Here is an 18,768-nt window from a genome sequence, read left to right as displayed (position 1 = left end):
GGGGAGGACAAGTAAAACAAAGGCTCCAATCAAACGGTGAACAAAGTCAAGGGCACGACAAAGTCATCTTACATGGTGCTCGAGGATCAGTCCTATTATACCTGTGAAGGATCATTATCCATCTTAGTGGCCTCAGCTGCGCATAGAAGGTATCTTCACGATCGCTTTCGCTCCTGTAAGTACCATGAAGTGGCAAAGCGATTGATCCAGTGTCGATTCAGCTATTGCACCGACAGCTGCAACCCTTTTGACTTCGACTATCAACGTGTGACTCTTAGCGATAAAACATCTCAACTTAGTTATAAAGTATGCTCCATCTTCTCGAACATGTTAGTATGACATGACTCGATGTCCTTAGCGTCGGCAGTTCACTTCAACACCAGTCGATGTAGTTAGGAGCCGACCAAAAGCTCCACTTCAGTATTTTTCTTTTCTAGAGAGACAATTCGAGGTTGCCAAAGGTATAGTCCGTTGTCAATTCGTGTTCCTTTTCCCCGGTAAAAAGAAATGGTCTCTCCAAATTAGAGGTTAAACTGGAGCAACATTTCTCAAAGTAACAAGCGCAGACAGTTATATGAACAAAATCTTGCCATTAGCCACCGGGCTTACATAAGAAAATCCCAAAGGATATATGGGCAAATGATGCTAATCTCAGAGAATCAAAAAAGAATTCCTGCTAAATGAAATTCAATCAAGCATTTACAAGATTCTGTAGGTCATAACAAGGTAGTGACAAGCTGGCCAGGAACTTGACTTTTGTTAAGCTGTCCTCTCCAGCATCCCATGGTCCAGTTTCAATTGAAGGTCCAAAAGAACTACTCATATTAAAGGACCACCCCTCATCTGTCAAACCAAACTTTCAGCGGATATTGAGAGACAAGATTCAAAAGTTGTCCCCTCAACCATGCATGAAATATCCAAGAAATCTGTAAATCGAGCATGAAGAACGATCAGTTTCAACATCATACTGATGCATACCGGGACAATTCTAAATACATTTTCATGCTAATATTTAGAGTTTCCAGCTGCTCTGCAAAGACTTGTGTGCCATAGTGTGATGATATGCAAATTTCAATACCTAGAACCCATGATCACTCTATGTAAGGTCAAAAAATTAAACCACACATATCTGAGTACACTGACCAAGCCATAATAAGCCAATCACATTAAACAATCCTATTGGACATAAACTGGTACCTAACAAGGACACATAACAATGCCTATATTTGCCCAAAAATTCTCTTACTTTTACATGATGAAGATTTTGAACAGATGATTATGCCAAGTGGAAAGGTCCTCGGCTATGAAAAATTCCCACCAAGAGGAAATTTGATGAGGTAATTCCCCCAGTTGAAGTAAATGCGGCACTCAAACAGTAGATAGTAGTCAGATTGGTCATTCTACCTGATAAGGAAGTATACTGCAAGAAAGGAAACCACAAAATACGATACAAGTTTGCACATCTGCTTGTTGGATTTCTTTTCAAAGACCTACAATAAAGCGTCCCTGTTATTTTTTAAGATTTACAAAGCCATAGAAAAGAAATAGAATCCAAAAATTTACAGCAAACCAATCTAGAAGATATAGCTCTGCAGTACCCTCTTAAATCGATCCATGGTTCCTGACATGACACCTCTTGATGAATCCATGCTGTTGCCCTAAATTGATGGGTCAAAACATTAATAGGTCAAATGCATGGTGCATAGCTAGCTCAATCTAATGTACAAACAAATATAGTGAGCTTACCATTTGATCGAGAAAGCGATTATGACTTTCTACCTCCTCATGAATATCCCCTGTTAACTGCCAATTCAAGAGCACATTAATGTTAGCGCGCACGCGAGATATATATATATTCAGCAATTGCATTTTTCTTGTAAGACATTTTTGTTTATGTGACTTTTTGCAATAAACATGGCTATGCAGCATGAATGAGAAACCAATAACTCATTTGGCTAATCGACCAAATTACGCTGCTAACCAGTGCGAGAGCTCCATCAATCCAAACAGTGCCCTTAATACGCTTGGCAAACGTCATTGTTTAATTAGTACTCTGAAAAAGTCCAATCATGTGTGCCCATCATTATTTCAGTACTTGAATTTTTAGCACTTAATTTTCAGTTTTATCAAACAGGCTGTTAATTTTCCCATTATAAGACTCAACATTAAGACTATTACATATATCAAATTGCAGTTGCCTTAGCACGGCCTCAATGACAAAGCTACATGGTCATATTGGTCAAAGGTCGATGATAAAAAGTTTGCCTCAAATGTAGAGGTGACCAACAAATGTCACATCTGACATGCAAATATTCCTTAAAAAAAATCCCACTTTCGTATCTCAGATAGCTTTCTAATAGTGCGTGTGCCAGGAGGGAACTTCTGATGTAGGAAATACCTAACAAGAGGCTATGATACTAATTCACGTAATTGGAGAACTAAATATAGCAAAGATAACTAGAATCGAGTTCAATTGAAGCTGTATCAGAGAAAAGGTATTCCAGGATTATAAAGCCAATGGTATGCATTGAATGAGAAAAACTAATGATAAAAGGGACTTAAAAGGCCTATTTATACTGGGTCACAAATGTAAGATGATTTCAACCCTTGATCTATAATAACAACTTCTAATCTCAACCAACCTAATTAAGCATTCACATGACCACTTATAACCATAAAATAATATGAGAAAAGTCTAAATAAAGAAGAAAAGCACGTAAAACTACTAAAATAGAATTCTAATCCTACTAAAATAGGATTATGATCCCGCATCAACCCCAAGGCAGCTTATCAAATGAATGTATACAAGTTCAAATTACATATTCTGCAAGGAAACTGAGATTCCCGCTCACAAAGAACATATAGCAGCACTCACCCATCCTCACCAACCATATACTGTACTCACTACCTAGAATATCATAGGATATATCACATATAAATCAAAGAAACTGCATATATAGACGGTTAGCGTTATATTAATGTAAAGCTGCAACACAGCAGAATAACAAGAGCAAAGATAAGCTCAAATGAACTTACTCTTTTCAGGAAGATAACTCTATCTTGTAAACTGTCAACTGCTTTGTCATTGTCATGCTCATTAGTCTGATGGGAGTAGGATGAGGAGGTTCTAAGGCCTTCCTCAAGACCATTATAACCATCAAAAAGAGCTGCTTTAGCAGCACGGGGCTCCCTGTATCACCCGAAACAAAGCAATAGTTATTACAAAAGACTTAAGGCTATCAATTATCTTTATATCTTTGTGAAATGGGTGAGCGTGATCAACATCTATGGATATCTATGCATATCTAAGGACATTGCACAAGCATGAGAGAGAGAGAGAGAGAGAGAGAGGGCGGTGGACCAAACAGGAAATCATTAAACAGAAAAAATGTTATTCTAGAAGTAAAGCAGTGGACTGTCACGCACACCACAAAGGGGATAGCAAGATCTATGAAATACATTCTGAGAAAAATGTAAGGAGATATACATGATTGTTAGTATCCAAAATCTCGTCTTTAGCTGTACTTACACGTTTCAATTTGTACACCAAAGTACCCAAAAAAACTGTAAACTACACAACATTGCTGCTCTACTCCATGCATTTATCTTGACAAAGTGGTAATAGGAGTGTGTTTCGAGTTCAATGCAATACTAAGCAAAAGAACAAAGCAATAAACAATACTGCTAACTTTGTAGCACACGTCAAAGGTCAACTCTACACACATCCTCCTACTCCCAATGATTAGAAGCAAATTCAAAAGTTCAAAAGTAGGAGGGTTATTAGCTTCTAGATGATCCTCAACTTTTTTACAGCCAATACCTATCAGGATAAAATTTATACAGCAAAACCAAAACAAACCAAGTGCTAATGCAACAATTAATAGTATAGTCATCGACCTCATCCTTCATCATTGTTGTTGTCATGGTTATGAAATGTAATAAGACATCCAACAGGAGATAGTATGTTATGCATTAGTTATATTTCTCCTTTTCTTAAGTCGAAAATCTAAAACCTGTAAGTCGTGACACATGGTGTAATGGTTACACAATGTACTTTCTCCCTCAAGAGATCAGGTTCACAATCAGCAATCCAGCTTCAATTACAACACAAAGCTACATTAGGAGTCCATAACAAAAAGACCATTACGCCCATGTTCGGGCTCTGACTGAAGCATGCATAAAATGAAAGGTCTGATTCAGAAAATCCAAAACTAAACTCAATCACAAATACATAGCTCCCTCTTGAATAACCAATCCTGCAGCAGCAAAAATGTACTTCAAAGAAAAAGATGCACCAAATGCCACATATCCACTCAATATGAGATAATTTGATTCCTTCACCACTTCACAGGGAGATTAACTAAAATTACGAACATCCTTCAAAGGAAAACATTTCAGCCCAGCAACAATTAATCAACCTCCACTCTGGCAGTGGAAACCGAATTATCTCGGTACTCCCATGATCCAAAGTGCTTTCAAAACTCAACTTTCACCAACTGAACTTTTACAACTCAGTAACCGTTCCTGCGCGATGTAAAGCCATTTTCTTTTCCCAGCCAACCTAATCCTTTTCTCTAGAGCTGTTCCTAACTCGCTACATTTCTCTCGATTCAACATTCTCAATCAGAACAAGCATAACCTCGCAAATCAAGAGCGCCCAAGTCGCGCCCAAAGAGCTCCAAATCCCAATAGAGCCGAATCGCACACGTCTCGCCACGCCAAAAGCCCTAAAAACGAGCAGTACATTCTCGGCGTGATCAACACTCAATTCAGGATGTCCAATCGAAACGCGGAACTAAAAACGGACGAACCTTCTGTAATTCATCCCTCGAGTGCACGATCGAAAGTCAGCTGCTCTTTCCTCCCCCTCACTCCCTTCGAGAACCGCGGAGGAGAATCCGATCCGGACCGGATTTCGAAAACGAGAGAGAGAGAGAGAGAGAGAGAGAGAGAGAGAGAGAGAGAGAATGCGGAACCGGAGGAGGCGACTGCGACTCGGATCAAGGCTCACTCGGCTCCGAGCGTCGGGACAATCGCGGATGGAGACAGAGGAAAGGGCGTCCGCCGGGAATCCTCGGGCCGTGCAGAGCGCTTTGAGAGACGGAGAGATCTGCTTGTGCGGGCGAGGACGATCGGGGGATATTGTTGGCGGGGGAAGAAGAAACCGAAAATGGTGAATTCGGGAAAGATGTCCGTTTTATCAAAAACTAACCGATCTGAAAGTGCTAGAAAATTCTTTCATATGCCCAGTGCGTATGATCTCACTTACAAAGTGTCAGTGACGGTCACGTGGGACCCACGTGATCTGATAAATTCACTCGCATCGAACCGATTGTGCCGGGTGTAGCCAATAATTTGTCCTAGGTTAGGCTCGTTTTGCTTGAAATTTGGTTGGATTTCCGTTATGGAGGATCAATTACAAAAAAGTCGAAACTTCGATGCATTGGAGACGATTGAAATCGAAGCTTAGTGGCTTCATTGCAAATGATAACTATGGCTAATGATTGCCAAAAAAAAAGAATTCCTGTATCAAAGTTGATTTATTGGATTTTGAAGCTCAATTTCTATTGGTCGCAATGTCTTCCTGACGTTCTATTCAGTTGAATAAGGTTTAGTTAGAATATCCCTAGATATGTATGAACATTTTTCATATGTTAGAAATTAGATATGAACGGTTTTAACATTGGTAAGTACTAGACTAGGAATATGAAATTCGAAATCTATCATGTCGGGACCGATTTCTAGTTTTTGGAATCTGAAATTCACTCTATCGGTCCAATTTTTTTGGGACCAACCAATTCTTCTTCTTTTTTCCTTGTTTTGATTTTGTCATTCAAAAGGACAAATTTTCGGTAGAACACCTCCTTATTTACAAGAGGCGGGGTAGACATGGTCATTCGGAACCGGGGGCCCGGAACCGGCCCGTTGACCAGGCCCTCGGTTCCGACCCGTTTAATTAAAAAAAGAAAAGGGGGTGGACCCGGTGGGGAAAGAGCCGTTGGGCTCTTCACCTCCTCCTCTCTCCCCCCCCCCAAATCCTCCCCTCCCAATTTTTTTTTAAAGTTAAATAACCACCCCTTTCTCTATAAATACATATTCTTCCCTTTCATTTTTCTTACAAATCCTCTCAACAATTCTCTCAAATTCTCCCAATCCCGCCTCAATTCTCTCAATCCCACCTCAATTCTCTCAATTGGATTTCTAATCAATTCTCTCAAAAATGACAAGTGGAAGCAGAAATCTTGGAAATGCCAAAATGGCGATGGGAGATTCCGAGTATCATATTCTTGGATATGATCCTCGTGAGTATACATATTAAGAAGACGACGATGATAATATCAACGTTGTTCACATTCCGAACGTCAAGCACGTCCCAACACAAGAAAGTTTTCATCCTCCTACTAGTATCGAAGAAACGTCGACGGCAAATGAACCGGAACGAATGGACCGAGAAAGTACATCCGACTTGTGACCGCACTTCGACAAGGTATATTATGAAAGCAAAGGTAAGTATAATATAAATTGTAAATATTGTTCGCAAACATACAAATTTATCAAAGAAAACGACTACGGAACATTCCTTCAGCATCTAACGAAAAAACATCCAACGCAAGCGGGAATCGACACTAGGCAACAACAAATTTTCAGGTACGCCAATCCTAATACTCATCTTTTATTACGTTACAACGATGCACTTTATAAACAAACATTAGCTAAATATGTTGCCCTTGATCATGCTCTGTTTACTACTGAAGAAAATTTTAATTTAAAATATTTGATAAATATTGCGTTGGTTCCACAAGTACCAACTATTTCGAAAACTACTCTTAAACGCGAACTTTTGCATCTTTATAAATAAAAAAAATCTTTGGCAAAAATTTTGGCGGAATTCAATGGACGTGTGCATTTAGGTAGTAATATTTAGAGTGATCCTTGGCAAATTCATTCTTATATGGGTGTTACAAGTCATTGGATAGGTGACAACTAGACCATTAAAAAAAGATTTATTGCATTTCGAATTTTTTATGAAAAGCATCCAACTCATAATATTTATAAAATAATTGGGCAAATTTTAGAAGAATGTAATTTGATAAATAGAGTATTTTAATTGGTTTTGATAATACCGCCGCAAATACCGCTTCCATTCCCGAATTAGAAAATATTTGTAAACCCTCTTTTGGCGGACAATTTTTTCACATTAGATGTGCTTGCCATGTTTTAAATTTATGTGTACAATATGATTTATGAACTCTTAAGACTTCTCTCACCCCAATAAAGGGTGCAATTAAATTTTGATGGAGTTGTGTCCATTTTATGAAAGCATGAAGAAAATTTTATAAACAACATGAGATAAGAGCAAAAAGGTTTCCAAACGATATTTCGACTCGTTGGAATTCTATCTACGAGCTGCTTCGTCAAACTTTTGATTACAAAGATTTATTATGTATGTTTATTTCGCAAAATATTCCCAAAATTACTTTACTTCCGCAATATTAGGACATTTGCAAAAAAAATTTGAAAAATTTGAAAATTTTTCATGATGCTACTAATACTTTATCTGGTATTTATTATCCTACTACGGATTTATTTTTAATAGTGTGTTAATATTGGTGGTGTTTTAATATTGGTGGTGTTTTTAGTAAATATGAAAAAGATACTGAATTAGCTCGGATTATTTAGCGCTGGAAAATTAATTTTGAACTCTCCCCGTTTAAGATTAAATTCAGAGTCTGTGGAAGCTCAAACTTGTGTAGACGATTGAACGAAAGCTAGATTTTGACACTAAGAGCTGAATCGAGAACACGAATTCTTTAGTGAGGATTGTGGAGATACCACCACAACGGGTACCACAACGGGTAACAACGATTAACGATAAGGTAAGTTGAAATTATCAAAGGTAAAAGAACTATATGGGCTTTGATTTTTCTATCTCCAAGAAAATATGCATACGCTTAATGATAATTCATTAAGTTCAAGCACATTCCTCCTCTCCCTTTTTTTCTCCAAATTTTATTACAATGTACAATTTGATTATAATTTACAATTTACAATTTATTATATTTATTTCATTATTTATTATTTTAAAAATTAAATTTAAAAAATGGAATCGGAACCGAAGGTTTCGAACCCAAATCGAAACCGGAACCGACCCCTTCAAGGACTAGTTCCGATTCCACCTTTTTTAGGAATCGAAATCGGCAGTTCGGACGAACCGCCCACGTCTAAGGCAAGGGCAGTAATAACAAGAATACAAAAATGCAAGGTAAAACTAAAGGGAGAGAATTGGAGTTTCTTGATCCGACTCCCCGGTTCGATCCGGTTCCGCACCCAGAAGTTCATTGCGTTCGCGCGTTAATTTAGCTTGGACGATTCGCTACCTTTGAGATGCTCATATAAACACACATGACAAACAAACAATTTGTTAAACAAAGCACGCACACATAAACAATTAGTTAACAAAAAACACACACACGTACACGTATAATAGTTTAGTTAAAATGGGCCCTTTTCGTTTTGTCGAGAGACCGATCGCCGGCGCGGCGCTTCATAACCATGTATATTTTATCGCAATTTTCAAACGATAACCTGTCGATGATCGGGCAAGTTATACATTCGCGACCCAACGCCTATCAATCTCCTGAAAACCGATTCTCTAAGGATCGTGAAAACCCTTCGCGGAACTCATCGATCGCGGTTGCGCTATCTACAGAGTTAATACGACCAGCTGGAGGGAGGGAAAGAGATAAAGAGTAATTGCCGCAGTCAATGCACTGTGGTACCTGCTGCTCAAGGCCACATGATGCCACCTTGAAGTGCACTGTCGGAAGCAGCAGCTCAACCCCATTTATTAACGTTGTCATCGACATCGTCATCGTCGAACAGGTGAAAGATTTGTCCAGACTACCATACGAAGAGAAAGGGCAAAAGGGCAAATGCCACAAATTTTGTTTCTTTCAGCTCTGCAAAAGCTCTTCAATGTCCCAGTCAAGCCCAATAAATGAATTTGACTGTAACTTTTGGACAGAAGCTCGTGTTAGATGGGTGTGCGAGCGCAGGGCCACATAAGTCAAAGGATATAGACATGAAAAAACAGAGGATTGATCGATTCTTGCATTTTCCAAGGAAATTTTCGAATTTTCCCGGGAAATTCGAAATGAGTACAATTTCAAAACTTCATGCACCTTAAAAGAAAACCAAGTATGCAGGATTTATTTCATTCGTTACCCGTACCCTCCTATCTTCAATACCCGTATCCCGAATTACAGAAAATTTGTAAAGTGCAAAACTTTCGCCCTTTACTAAAGCATTTCTTAACAGGACCATATCAAGATTTTTTCTTTTTTCCCTCAATAAATTTTTTTCAGCAAGTTAAAATGATTGAGATGAATAACTACAACAAGTAATGTGTTATTGCTATAAGTGCATCAAGCAACCATTATTCTAGCAAGTAGCAATTGAACAAGAGCATGTGATTAAGGCCACCGCATGCTCATGGATACACAATTTAGGAGAGTTAAGAAGCTAAATCCAACTAGCTGAGTCTTCAATGACTTCCCCTTCCAGAAAGGAAGCAGAAAGACTTCTGGAGTCTAATCACTAATTGCAGATCAATACAGAGAGGAAGTCTTCTTTTCAGTTAACTACTGGTATTAGAGAGACTGTAACTACAGAGACAAGACTTATAATAACAATCATGTGACCATGTTGATGACCATATATTTAGGAAAAAGAAGAGTCAACATGCTGATATAGAAACTGTCAAATATGAGGGCAGAGAGCTAGAAACTTAACCAAAAGAAAATATCCTGGTGTCCTAATTTGAGACACAACATGCAGACTTGAAGATCGCAGGTCCATTTCAGTATGTGAAAAGTTCCAGCATAGCCCAATGGACGTTGAGACGGTAATGATATTCTACAGAAAGAAAATCGAGATGCTAGGGAATTATTAAAACGCGTTACAAACTGTACTCAAGAGATCAAAACAAATTGAGCATATTCAACCATCCAAAATGAGTCTTGCGACATTACTCCACAGACTGGCTTTAGTATCTCTAGCAATATTTTGGAGATATAGAACAAATCCGTAAACTTAAAATGGGAATCACCTCGAATGAAAAAACATGATAGGGAAAAAGTAGTTAAAACAAGCTTAACCACCCAATCCTTCCAAAACAATTAATAAGCTACATAAGATTGGAAGGCGGACATGTATCAAGTAGAAGAATACCGAGCATCCAATATTTCAACAGCTGAAGTAGTAGAAATGACCTCAACCTATTGCATTTGGGATGTACTAGGCTTCATAATCTGAATTCGTCTATTTCGTGATACTATTTCGTGAAACTGCCGGATACCACAGTACCAAACAGCAGTTTCTTACATCCTCTACCAGAAAAGAAAAGAATGTTAGCATAGGACTTGCCTGCTCATATGATCCTGTGATCAGGAAAGTTGTGGGACTTACCTGCTCGAGAAGCAACAGTTCCCGATGACTGAATTTAGCAGTACCTTGCAAGCCTGAGCTCTGTTCATGTCTTCATGGTGTCTTCATGGTGGGACTCTTCATGTCTTCATGGTGTGTGAATGTAAGTCATACAGCAGAAGCAGGACAACAATCGAAAGCTCTCACAATATACTTCCTCATCTATTTCAATAGCAATAAAATCACGAAAACTCACAAAGTTTTTCTATAACACAAAAAACCACAAACTAATATCTTTCTGCCATATGGGTTGAGAATAATCTACTGAGATTAATTACCAGTACGCACAAGAAAATGGAAAAGTTATATACTCATAATACAACGCGATATATGCATCAACTGCAAACTTTCCCGTAGGACGAATCCATTCCCTGCATAAGAATAGTCACCACGTATATTGTGGCTTCACTGGAAGTAGTGCTTAAACATGACTTGAACAGAAAACATTGACTGTAGAGCTGCATAAGTTTCAGCAAGATGGACAAGGCAAGCAGCAGAAGAAAGAGATAGTATGTGAATAATCAGAGCAGTCCAGGCAAATCAACCATCAAAAATGATTTGCATGTCATGTGCTATGCTGTTCTAAGTGAAGCAAAACCAGGAAAAAACTAGTCATGAATAAAAGCTACATAAACTACAGAAAGCACTATCGAACACATGATACCCACAACATTAACCAGTTCTCACAACAAGCCAAAAGCTCCAAGAAACACAGAAACCGCAAAATACAACTGCCACTAGTATCTGGTTATCAATGTCACACAACACTCAAGCAGCAATAGCCGCTTACTATCCACAAACAAACAGCTCAGTTTGGCAAAGTAAAGCAGATGGTTCGGTGTATTCAAAGTAGAAATTGAATGGAAGAATACTATTGACAGGAAACTGAAGTGAAATTTTCATTAACGAGTACATAACCAATGACAAATCGTTTGCGCCACTGCTATACATAGACCAATATATACATCTCCAGCACAGAGATTAGGGATTGAATTTGTGAATTTGTGAATTGAGCAGTCAAAACTTTCCATACCTTTCGACAAAGTGCAAAAAGCTAAAATCTTCAACAAAAGAAATCTTCAGTGTGAAGAGATTGTGTACACACCTCTACTTCTATGATTTTTCTTCATGCAAATATCCAGTCATTAGCAATGTACTCAACTAAGGTAAGAATAAGAGCGCTGCATCTGCCATTCCGAACAGTCTTCGAAATCAAAACTACTAGCACAGTCCAGCAATGCATTCTGTTGATGCTCATACCGACATATATAATTCAACCCAACGAGTAGGTCGCATATTACTGCCTCAGCCTTTTCCCTGTCTGCAAAATACAGTGTCTGAAGCAAAAGAACATTTGTTCGGGTAACAATTTGATGCTGCTCAAAGTTACGCTCACTTTGCCACCTGATCATGTTATGCGCCAGCGGGGCAAGCCACCATAGTATCTCATCAAGTCTCTCTTTCCAATTGTGGGCAAGCGGAGCATCATATATAGCCAAGTTCTTCATATATGATTTCAGATTAGTCTTTACGGACATCCTTAAGCTAGTTGGTAACATCTGATATAAATCGTCTCTAGCTTCTTCGCCAACCAAGTGAGGATATCGCAGCAGCTTCTCTATAACGATTATGAGATTTGCATAATGCAAGGCTAAAGCAGAACCTCCCACAGTGGATGGAGAGGCAAAGACTGCTAATCTACTCTTGGGACCGAACTGAGGAGTGCTTGTGACAGCTGATTTGGATCGCCTTTGACTGCTGATGGAAGACACTGGGAAATGGGATTGACCGGCACAGCCAGAATACGTCAACTGTTCTTTCTTTGTGCTTCCACTATAAATACTGCCGCACCCGGAAATCTGGCTACTTCGGCCGTCATGATCCAAGGTGTCATCATCATCGTCATCATCATCATCATCATCTATTCTTGAAACCGAGCTGCTCAGGCTAAGACAATCCATGAAAATTCTCCCAGGGCTAGTCACACATGGAAAATTAAAATCTTCAGCGCGAAATAACTCTACTTCACCTCTCTTTGTATTGTACTGAGGCTTCAAACCCCTTCGTCCTCTCTCAATCTTGCGTTTCTCAATTGGGCCCGAATAAAAGCTATTGCTACTTTTGCTGTGAATTCGTTTCAATTGCCCAGAAACCGCATGGACATTCTGGTGCACATCACCAATCTGACCAGAACCATAGGTATGGGTATTCATCGCCGGAGGAGAATTTCCTCTGACAAACCCTGAAACATCCCCCCTCAAAGCGGACTCGCCAAACACAGTGCAAAGCCTCGCATATATCGTGCACACTGTCCTTGCCAAAAGCTCTACAACCTTATCGTACGTCTGGTTCCAAAGAGAAACATCCTTAAGATGCCTCACGTCTTGCTTCTGCCAAATCAGCTTCTGCTCAAAAGCGCGTCGGCTCTCCTCATGCTGGTTATTCTGGAACTTCTTCGTCCCCTGCTCCAACTCATTCAAGACCTCCATTTCATTGAACAAATTTGTTGTCGTGCTCACGTACCTCTCCATCTTCCTCACCATCCCATCCATGTCCTTTACTAAGAACCCCAAATCCTTGACCTCAATCACTCCATTCATTATGTCCCCATACACATGCTCGAAACCCTGCAACGCAGGCTCACTACACTTCTTACCGAGCCTAGAGACAACACTAGCCACCCGGCTCAAGTCATCGAGCTTCTCGGCCAGGACGAGCTCTAGAATCCGAGACTCATCCGACGAGATCAACTTCCTAACCCCCTCGGACTTCAAGATCTCACTTTGGAGCTTCAATATTTCCCCATCACACAAGGACTTGTGTAGGTGAACAGTTTTGGACATAATATTAGCTACTTCGAAAGAGAGAATCCCAATAACCTGCTTAACGTCGTGCTTCTTAAGGCTGCTCCTTTTCTTGGAACTTTCTAAAAGAAGAGCGTGCTTGAGATTCGCACTCACCTGATTGCCCATCTTGAGTATCCAAGGTTCTGCAACCATCGCTGCTCAAGATACTTCACAGGAATGCTCCCAAGATCCGAAGCAGCTCGAAACAATCACCCCCTCCACAATTCTCCACTCAAAAAGGCCGACAAAAACAAGAAACTCGTTCCGGGTTCGGAAAAAAGACTGCACTTTTTACCGACACACAACTCAATGTCGACAAATTTAAGCGCCGCAAAGATCTCTGAGGAGAGATTCGTGAAGGGCGATTTCGAACATTGGAGCTACACCAAATATACTCGCATTTGAAACAATGGAAGCGAGACTAGAGCAAAACTGCGTCAAAAGTATGGAATTTTTCATCAGAACCAGGCACCGAAGAAAGCTGGAAAGAGCAGGAACAGGGCTTCGAGAACCCCGCGTGATGTCTGCGAGAAAGCATTCAGCGGCGGCGTGGAAAAGGGTCGAGGAAAGAGGGAAATGATTGAGTGGCAACGCGGCTGAAGAAATGGGAGGGAACAAAAGAAGGAGCGAGAGAATGATTGGGAGCAGCAGGAGGAAAAGCGACGGAGCTCGACGAAGCCTATCAAGTGCAGCTCGCGAACGAGAAAGAGAGAGAGAGAAGCGGACTGTGATTTCTTTTGGCGTTCAAAAGGGGATCGATCGATTTTGAAAGCAGTCAAAAGTTTTTTTTTTTTTTTTTTTGGGGGGCCTTAGAAATGAGGTTTTGTTAGGGGACAAAAAACTATTTCTCATGTCTTTCCTCTAATTTACTAGTTATAATGCATGTCTTTTGCTTTAATTTTTGTTTTCTTTTACTGTTTTGTTTTGTTGCATTTGATTATATATTGGCTAACCACTCCACGAGCTAAGCCTCACTTCTTCCTAAGCTCTTGTGCTCGGTATTATCGGAAAAAGAACATACTAATTAAATCTAATCTCATCGGGCATGCAATGTCCACGTCCCGACCATAATGAGAAATCAGGTATAATCGCAAGTTGAAACATGTAATTGCTTGAACCCGATGATGTGACAGACTAGGCTCGCCTCCAATGCCTAATTTACATTTGTTTTTCTTAAGGTGATTCGAAGGAATTAGCAATAGAAAAGGTCGAATTTGAGACTTTCAAGGTCCTTTCACGAGAATTGCCCGTGCTCCTTACGACTATACTATGTCAATCCATTCTCATTTATTTTACTCCAACTTTTGGTCCTTCCACAAACTAAAAATCCCAATTTTCCTAAGCCGGTTTGAGGGGTTTTCATTTTGGCGATGAAAAAAATTACAACTTTTCACCACCATCAAAGATATCTCACCAACTCTATAAAAAAAAATGTTTTTTTTTTGGGTCGAAACGTCTTCTCATATTAGGTAAGCTAAAGATGATGGGAATGGTCATTAGATGCCAAAACCCTACGTCTACATGGTGCATGAACGTCAACTCACGGGACAAATTTCTCGTGAAAGTCATTAATGATTCAACACTGTCTGCCATAATCATGGCCCTTCTTCTGTCTACGTTACCTCCATAGATTCCGGACAAATCACCAAGAAATTACCGACATATACTTCAATCTATGCCCAATGAAGCAACTACGCTACCACTAGTCAAGCAACGCGCAAAAAGGTCAAACCAAGAATAGTTCCACGACCCTTCATGTCTTCGATGATAAAAAAAAGTTTTGGAATTTTGTCGTCCAAGCACAAAAGCATTGAAATGATATCTCTGCCCGGCTCCTTTCTAAACCTGCTCTCTCCTTTTTTTGTTGATCTAATCCATGCAAAACCAAGAAGAAAGAAACGAAAGGGGGGGACAGAAAAACAGGGGGGAAATTCGATGGTGGGTCCAAAAATTGTTTCATGCAATTCTCTCGTAAGAGAGAATGTGAAGTTTGACTTGGTTGTGATAGCTGTCCCTTTTTAAGACAAAGCCCGCTTTTGCCTCCAAGTGCACCAATCATCATGAATAGGTTGTAACTCCTCCATCTACCACATCTATCTCTCTCTCTCTCTCTCTCTCTCTCTAGAATATGCAAGCTAAAGCGGGTGAGAATGCTGTGGAACCTTAGAATAATGGTGGCGAGGATGTGAAAGGAGGGAGATCTGAAAATTCCAATATTGGATGCCCCTTTCGATGGCAATGTCATGTTGAATTCAGAAATTGTGGGTTAGACTTTTTTTTTTGGTGATCTTTTTGGGATGATAAGGAGTATTGGAGAAAATTCCTCCCTATAGTAAAGCAATTCCAAATATCGATGGCTCAAACAATTCTTGTACTCTTGACAAATGCATTAAAAGTTTCCAAAGTTGACAAACTTATTCTGTATTTCTTCGATAGATGATTCAATCTTGCCACATATAAAGGATGTAGCTCAGAAAAGTTATTCTATTGCATTTATTGTAGCTAATGCCTTTTTATAGACCATTAGCTACTTTGTTCATTAGTTACATGTAAGAAATAAGAGTAAAGAGTATCTTGTCCAATTCTTCACGGTGTCGGAACTTAGCGCCCATAATCATATTGTTCATTTTTTTTTTTCAATGATCGAAGAATTCTCAAACGCCAGCTCTCCTGTGATAGTCACCGGCCTCTCTTCAAATAGCGCCGTCATGTTTGTCTCGATCAATGAAGTCATGCAACTACCCCTCAAACAAAAAAAGAAGAACATGTCAAAAAGGGTTGGAACCATAGTGGGAGTAGGTATGCTTTTTGGATTAGGGGGGGAGGATTTTTACTTAGATCACCCACATGGACACATGGGCAGTTTTGCCCAAACAGAAAAGAGAGGTCCAAATCCAAATGCAAAGCACGTGATGACAAAAAGAAGAGATGGGGTTGGATCGTTATCCTGTCCAATTTGCTTTGCTAAGCCCTACATGGATCATGGATTTGGTTTTTTAGGGTATGACTGCAGAAACCTAACTTAATCCTTCCGTCGGTGATCAATTGACGATTTGAGACTTTATTTTGATTAATTAAGAATTCAAGATTTCAATAAAAAAAAATGTGGTAATCAAGCCTTAAACTCACTATCGGTGGAATTCGAGGGTTAAAAATCCAACCCCGTGTCATTTTTCGACTTCTGAATCCCGTTGAAGGTGAACACCGAAACTTGATTACGATTTTTTTTAATAACCTTAAGGTCGTTAATCAACAGCCAAAATCGTAAATTTTGTTTCTACATCAATGCCCTTTTTCCAGCACATAGGTGTGCTACAAAATGTGGGTACAACCTTTTGAATTCGTGATAAATTGATATGGTAGCTTTGGCACGAGACATTGCACGAGAAATCGGCCACCACCTTTGTGAATTTTGGTGTGCAGCAATAGGTCTCTCATTTCATCTTAATAGTCCATAGCATATTGAGAATTGACTGGTAAGGAAATAAAAGTTTAGCCTTCTCCAAAAAATAGATTTGCTTTTTGTAGATTCTATGGTAGCACCAAGTCAATTTCGAATGAGGTCAATTTCGAATCTTGCTATTTTACCAAAGATGTGATTTTTTTTTTTTTATGTCCATAATATTCTTCTTTGTTATCAGCGTAAAGGCATTAATAACCTACTAGAATAAATTATCGAATCCCCCCAATTATTTGTTAATAGACCTATTTTTGTAGCTTAAGTGATCGAAAGATAATTTCCATTTTAACATTTACAAGAATGCTTTTCATTTTTTCAAATGGTCGGTCCAAACAGACAAGGACGTTCATTAGCAAAAAGAAGAATGATGGGGGACCATAGCTTTTGTCTGTCGATTTTGTTCACATTCCACATCACGTTTGCCTTTTTTTTAACTGTTAAACGCGATCGTTCATCTCCAAAGATTAGGGACGTGCGCTGTGACTTGTGAGACAAAAATACAACTGAAATACGAGATCAACAACGTATGTGAAACAAATATTTTCTGATATCCTTTTTTGCTAGCGAAAAATTTTCTTAATGCTTTCTCACAATTAATATCAAAAAAGTAAATAGCCCTCGTGCAAAAAATAAATTATGCCGAAATAATCGGAAGTTATCAGAATTTAAAGGCCATATGTTTTTTTTTTTTTTTTTTGTTGAAAAAGGCCAAATATAATTGAAAGGTCTAATTTGAGAAGGGGGAAATTACCAATTCGGTCTTAAACATATCGTTCGAATGAAATTCAGTCCTAAACTTTCCAATTTTTTCAAAGTAATCCTAAGTTTTTCGTAGAAAATTTTAATATAGTCATTTCGTCCCCTTGCTACCAAAAAAACGAACAAAAAAAAACCTCTCAATCATTTCAACAATTTTAACCTCAAGAGATTGGATCGACCAAATGAATCTTGCTGCATGACTTGGTGTTGTCGTCCTTACTATGTTGTCTGGTATATGAGTGATAACACTTGCTTACGATGGAAGCTGGGAACGCATGACAACTCTTTTGCTCTAGAAACCAATTTCTGGAGAGAAATAAATTTTTTTACTTCTCAAGAGGCTCCAAAACTACTTTTGGAGCAAAAAAAGGCTCTAGAAGTAGTAATGAAGTTGCATAACCAAACGGTTCTACTATAGAAGTTGCGTTACCAAACGAATTTCTACTCTAAAAACACTTTTGGAGCGAAATTCTACTCCCGGAAGTGTTGTCATGCGCGCCCTATATTTCTATTCCTCCAACCATACCCTTTGAATTCGAATTTGAAATACTTGGATCTCCAACCCATTTTTCTTCTTCATTTGTTCTTGCTGAAATTTAATTAAAGTTTTTCCCCAAGCTTTACTTTGACCGGGCAAGAGAGAGAAAGTATTCAAGGGTCAACACCAATTTGTCTTCATAAGGCTCTATCAAAGTGCCTGTTCCCATCAACCAAAGATTTCTCCAACCTCACTGAGAAAATCAGGGTCTACAAGACCAAAAACATCATTTTACTTTCGATTTTCTGTGACCCTTAGACAACCAAGACGTGTCCAAATGAACTGGAAGAGGGAGAGGGAGAGAGAGGAACAAAAGGGATGGTTGGTCGGTCCCGACTTCTCCCGCCATTTGCATGTAAGTATGTGTTTGGAGTCACTTTTGGGTGGAGAATCATATGAAGGTGTGAGTAGGAGAGATTGCTTTTGTACTTACCCCACAAGTCGAGTCTCTTTGCTCCACTTTCCCTTCTTTGCTGCATGTTTTTTTCGCATTCTCTTTTGCAGTATGTGGTTTGGTTGGGCAAAAGTCTTTTTCAATGGGGGAGAGGGAGGTGGTTTTGTTCTCTTGTTTCACAAGAGTTCTTGCCTTTTTGACATTGGATCCTTCGTTCAAAGAGGTGGTCATCCATCTTCTAACGACTCCCAAGTGACTTGTCAATCGAGCTTTTTAGTCTTTTCTT

At 39.2% G+C, this 18,768-nt stretch overlaps 2 protein-coding genes across 3 annotated transcripts; both read right to left on the bottom strand.

The window, feature by feature from the left end:
* Positions 1 to 521: 521 nt before the first annotated feature.
* LOC115727020 (bet1-like SNARE 1-2) lies at positions 522 to 5,204 on the bottom strand. Of its 2 annotated transcripts, none has more exons than XM_030657129.2 (6): positions 4,812 to 5,203; positions 3,037 to 3,190; positions 1,747 to 1,803; positions 1,599 to 1,658; positions 1,405 to 1,490; positions 522 to 926 (listed from the first exon to the last, which is right to left on the bottom strand). In XM_030657129.2, exons 1-6 carry the CDS (start codon positions 4,823 to 4,825, stop codon positions 899 to 901), a joined length of 399 nt encoding a protein of 132 aa, XP_030512989.1. In that variant the 5' UTR covers positions 4,826 to 5,203; the 3' UTR covers positions 522 to 898. The 2 variants fall into 2 exon arrangements, with proteins under 2 accessions (XP_030512989.1, XP_048131286.1); XM_048275329.1 differs by having other exon boundaries at positions 909 to 1,030; positions 4,812 to 5,204.
* Positions 5,205 to 10,087: 4,883 nt separating this feature from the next.
* LOC115727018 lies at positions 10,088 to 14,051 on the bottom strand. The gene has a single exon (XM_030657127.2). The coding sequence runs from the start codon at positions 13,482 to 13,484 to the stop codon at positions 11,643 to 11,645; it is 1,842 nt and encodes a 613-aa protein (XP_030512987.1). The 5' UTR covers positions 13,485 to 14,051; the 3' UTR covers positions 10,088 to 11,642.
* Positions 14,052 to 18,768: the final 4,717 nt, after the last annotated feature.

The sequence above is a fragment of the Rhodamnia argentea genome, chromosome 1, assembly GCF_020921035.1.
Source record: "Rhodamnia argentea isolate NSW1041297 chromosome 1, ASM2092103v1, whole genome shotgun sequence".
Classification (NCBI taxonomy): domain Eukaryota; kingdom Viridiplantae; phylum Streptophyta; class Magnoliopsida; order Myrtales; family Myrtaceae; genus Rhodamnia; species Rhodamnia argentea.
The sequence above is the reverse complement of the archived record's forward strand: the minus strand, read 5'-3'. Positions and strand labels throughout refer to the sequence as shown.